A 5,103-nucleotide genomic window follows, 5' to 3' on the forward strand; every position below is an offset into this window, starting at 1 on the left:
GTAAAGCATACAGACAAATAAGATTTTAAAATATTTATTCACAAATGACTGTCCGTGAAAGTTGGACAGGCTTTAAGAAATACCATGTGGGGGTAAGGGGATTCATTTAAACTGGGAACTTCGAACATCCACCGAACGCTTCAGATGCATTATTGAAACATCGCGGCTAGGAAGTGTGGTAATTGGCAAAATGAAGAATTTAGTCCTTAATTTCCTCTCTTAGATATTTTTGATAGAAAGAAAAAAGTGTACACGACTTTTATAAGGTGTAAAGGGATTAGGCGCCGATTCTTTTACTGACGTTTTACTAGGTGCAGCTTTTCAGGTACCGCAATTTGGAAGAATTTTTCGCTGAGCGATGGCAAATTTAAGCGGTCACGTAAGCGAAACTAGCACACAGCTCCCTAATTGGCTGAATTTTAAATGCTGAAAAGTCCCTTTGGTCTGCTTTTGGATTACATCGGTACGACGACATCTTTCGTGTGCAGCTGCAATCATCCTAGGTAGCACCTCAAGCCTCTCCTGAGGTGTTGAGCCACGCTCCCCCAGCCATACTGGCGCAGCAGTACCAAAAATCGAGAAACTCAAGAGCTCACGTAGTTTAAAGTGCTGTTAAACATTTCGATATTGTTCTTAAGACTCCCCCTAGGTAGATTATCTACTTCCACCCTCACAACATAGTGAGTGATTTAGAAACACCTATGAGCCTTGACTGATTGTCAGTCAATGTTCATGGGGCTAAAAAGACATTTTACCCCAATGTAAATACAACAGCCCATGGACTCCATTTGAACTTGGGTCTTGTTTTCTTGTGAGATGCATTTAAGTGGAGATCCATTGGCTATGTACTGCCCGAGGATGGGGTATGACTAGTATCACGTGTTGCTTGGTGTTTCTGCTAAATTTAGCATTGTTTGTCTCCATGCTTGCTGACTATGAGATTAGGGTGACCGTCAAAGGTGAAGTCAACTTCAATAACCATTCTGTAGTAGACCTCCGTGGATCTAGAGCTGATCGCTTCCTTCTGTAGCCTTAAGGTTCAGCTGATCACCCAAAGGGGGCGGGGAATTTGCCCTGATGGATCGGATTCGCTCCTCGTGTCTCCCTTGGCATCGTAATAAACCGTACTGGTATGGAAGAAGATTTGCTGCTAGCACACTGTAGGGATAAAATATAATGGGTTTCACAGGAAGGCAAAGTTTCAAGTAGAATGTCTTGCAGTTAAATATATACTACGGCAAAACAATATCTAATTCGCTGATAATGGAAGTGAAATTAAAGATATTAAGCAGCAAGAATCACTAAAATATTAAAAGCTGGCAATGACTGCTAAAGAAGAATCAACAGACCTCTAGAATCTTATGTGTAGGGATTACAGAACCTCAACGATGGTGGACGAACTCTACCTCCATACTGCAATAAAATAGGCAACAATACTACCAGAAATACCGATTTGGTCAAACTAGTGTCCAAGAAGTGATATTATTCTCCCTCCTTCTTAGGCGCATTTCTGATTCCCTACTTCATCAGCATCTTCGTGACTGGCATTCCAATGTTCTTCCTGGAGGTCAGCATTGGTCAGCTTATGTCAAGGGGTGGCATTGAAGCTTGGGAGATCATCCCCCTCTTCAAGGGTAAGCGAGGTTCTAGTTCTCCACCCCTGCACAGATTCCATGCGACCAAAAATGAGCTGTTAAAATGCTTTACAGGCGTTGGGTACGCAGGAACATTCATTCTGTTCTGCCTCAACTCCTATTACAATGTAATCCTTGCATGGATCTTCTTCTACCTCTTCGCCTCCATGCAAAGAAGCGTACCTTGGTCTAATTGTGGCAACTTCTGGAATACCAAATTCTGCGTAGACGCCAACACTAACACAAGCTCTATCGCTGACTCCAATATCTCCCTCAAGACTGATCCAGTAAACGAATACTGGGAGTACGTTTATCCACCTGTAAAAGTGAGAGGTGGGCACCTTTCTGTCCTCCTTTGTTGCCCCATTTAAACAATCCACAATTTTCAGCTTTGAAACTCGCCCGGGATAGTGTAAACTAGGCCTATTTCGAGTCAGGAAAAACAGACTTATCCATACTAACATTTCGAATAGTGGTTTCATAGACTGATATCAAAACAAGAGTACAAGTGATAAAATTCTTTGGGCTTTGCTAAAAATGTCAAATCTGCTTTTTGAAATTTAGGAGGCGCGTATTGGGGATTTCCGCTGGGATTGACGAAATCGGCACTGTGAGATGGGAATTGGCTCTTTGCCTTTTGCTGGCATGGGTCACCGTATTTCTCTGCATATTTCGTGGAATTCGGGCCTCAGGAAAGGTGCACAAATGATATCTACTAAATTGAAGCTTAGTTTGGGTCAAGCATGCATAAAGTTCCTCCGTTACAAATTTCAGGTGCTCTACATAACCGCCACCGCGCCCTTTTTACTGATGGCCGTCCTCCTCGGCCGCACAGCGACGCTAGAGGGCGCAAAGAAGGGCATCCTCTACTACATGGAACCAAAATGGGAGGCGCTCGCCTCATTTGAGGTGAAGAAATCCCATTCCACCCACCTCTCTCCTTGATAGATTCATTATGCATGGAGAGCATTTGGACCACCATGAATTGGCATGACTGAATAATCTTAGCGGTCTCGGCGGGGGCAGGGCCAGATGTTGCGCTACTGCCTCTACTGATGCAATAGCTAATGGCTAGTCAATGCTTAGACAAAGTGACTGGAGTGATTTTCCCTTTCTCATAAATGTTGGATTTTGCATCACTGAAACAATTAGCGCTGCTGAATGGCTAGACCGGGGTCACTCCTTTGGTATAATTAATGCTGTTTTGCGACCTTTAAGGTGTGTGTTCGTCTTCCGTTCCCCTGTTTTAGGATTTGATGCTAGGGAGCTTGACCACGGACAATCAATTTGCATTGCCAGGAATAATACAGAGCAGCATCGAATCTCACTGTGCTATGTCTTGTTCATGAAAGCAATTAACCAGATCTTGTATTCTGTTTTAAATAACACTGCTGCTAAGCTAAAATGCTTTCGATCTGTTTGAAGGCTCTAGAATTTCTCTCTAACTACACAAGGGAGCTTTTCGCCACTAGCTATGTTTAATTTTTCTCCAAAAAATTTGATTGAGGACTCTGATAATGCTTTTTATCCACTTAGGTGTGGTCGGATGCTGGCACTCAGATCTTCTTCAGCTACTCAATCAGCCTCGGAACGCTGACTGCTCTTGGAGGTTTCAACGATTTCCATCACTCCACCGTCAGGTGAGTAGAGGCAAACATTCCCCAGTTTTACTATCAACATAGTTCTTCGAACAGTTGAGATACCGAACACCTTTGTGCGGCGTGGATAAAAGCCAGTAAAAATTATAATTTAAAATTACCTCAGAGAAAAATATGAAAATGCCAATCTGTATAAATTCTTTGGCTCTAATCTTTAATTTACAGTAAAAGTGGAAAAGGAACCAAGAGGAGTTAAGGTGGCTCTCTTTTCTAAATCAAAAATTTCAGTGATTAGTGCGGTTTTCGCTTTGAAAGGGCCCCATAATAGTGATGCAAATCGAAGGGATAAATGCTTTTATTTAGGTGAGAAACAAGCACTCCGAGGACTGCGCCATCTTACTTTATTCCCTTCAGTGGAAGTGAATGAAGGATGAGGAGGGGACCGACCTAGTGTAGCGGTGGTAGTGGCAGTAAACGCGAAAGGGAAGGAGGAAAAGAGAGAGCCTCATCTTGACTGAAAAGTGCTGCTACCATCACTACAAGGACTAAAAAAACTCTCCCAAATGCTATTTTAGATGGTGGGTGGTATAGTCCCATACAATGTGGTTAGTGACATTGTCTCGTTCTACCAGTGGATCGGACGTTCAGGTGTCTCAGTGATACACTTAAGCTCTCATATTTCGCCCACTCATTACAAATTTCATAGAAAATCATACAAAATTTAAGGCGCCGTGAATGAAAGTAACAGAAAATTATTTTATAATTTTACACCTTATCTGTTTTACTTATATTTTTCACTAAAAAAGGTTGAAAGGAAATTTGCACGTCAATTATGAGACTTTTTAGATGCAAATTAAAAAATTATGAGCAAACTTTTTACTTTTCATTGAAACAAGCAAGTAGGATTGTGTCAAAATAATGCAGCAGGCTAGACCATTCTTCAGGTGAGTGGAAAGTTCCCGCAGCCTGCAAAGTCGGTGCGACGGCGTGTGTTCACGCATTATTTATGTAGAAGTACGGGCAGGTCCGTGCCCTTCTGCCTACTTTACAAACTCACAACTTGTTCTTCACCTCTTGGCTTATTTGCTACCCGATTGGTGGTCGACTCAATGACCCAGTGGATGAATGACTTGCGATGAGAAGCGACTTTTATGCCACAGCGCTATGCTAATGTACATGGCATTGGTAGTCGGCCAACGACACTTTCGCTCACGACTCACCCCACACTTCCGAGACACGCACCACCTCTTCGCCTGAAAACTACGGACGATACATTCTGTGTGCGTGTGCAGGCGGTGGACTGTAAATTGAATTGTCTGAGAGTTCTAAAGACGTCATGCCACGTATTGTCAAACCTGTTACAAGGCAGGTTTACACTCTAGGATGAGACGGAGAGGAAAAAGGAGAGGAATATAATGTCGCCTCACATGCCTCATCCCAACCCTCGTATGCTCTTGATAAAATAACACCTTTCCGTTGACACTAGCAATAGGCAGTCACGTAGTCAAAAGCAAATGGGATTAGACGGTTAGGCAAGAAGAGTGCGAGAGAAAGGCATGGCGCTGGAAGTACGTTCTTCGCTGACCTCTGGAGACAAAGTCCTGTGTCAGTGGAATCTGCAGCTCACTTGTGCGCTTTTACGGTTGGGAGTGGACTACTAAAATAGTTTAGGGTCTGCTGCAGACCTTTAATTCATATCATAGGAAAATTAGGGAGATGAACGTATCTGCATACCCTGGAACTAAGAAATGGCAGTATGAGTGGTCTTGGTAAATCCTTCAACCCACTACCCACCCACTTCCGCGGATTGAAGCGCCAACGATTTGCTAAATCTATCTAACTTATATTGAAGCATTTCCTCCTCCCATCCG

At 43.0% G+C, this 5,103-nt stretch overlaps 1 protein-coding gene across 1 annotated transcript in view; it reads left to right on the plus strand. All coding sequences in view use genetic code 11, as the record gives it.

Moving 5' to 3' along the window:
- EGR_01143 (Sodium- and chloride-dependent GABA transporter) overlaps positions 1 to 5,103 on the plus strand; it is a gene marked incomplete at both ends in the record, with an annotated part of 10,620 nt that overhangs the window by 660 nt on the left and 4,857 nt on the right. Inside the window, 5 exons of the mRNA XM_024490392.1 lie at positions 1,503 to 1,634; positions 1,710 to 1,938; positions 2,199 to 2,331; positions 2,409 to 2,543; positions 3,171 to 3,274. Coding sequence (XP_024355211.1) covers positions 1,503 to 1,634; positions 1,710 to 1,938; positions 2,199 to 2,331; positions 2,409 to 2,543; positions 3,171 to 3,274 — 733 coding nt within the window. The remainder of the gene's footprint in view (positions 1 to 1,502; positions 1,635 to 1,709; positions 1,939 to 2,198; positions 2,332 to 2,408; positions 2,544 to 3,170; positions 3,275 to 5,103) is intronic.

The sequence above is a fragment of the Echinococcus granulosus genome (assembly GCF_000524195.1).
Source record: "Echinococcus granulosus chromosome Unknown EG_S00004, whole genome shotgun sequence".
Classification (NCBI taxonomy): domain Eukaryota; kingdom Metazoa; phylum Platyhelminthes; class Cestoda; order Cyclophyllidea; family Taeniidae; genus Echinococcus; species Echinococcus granulosus.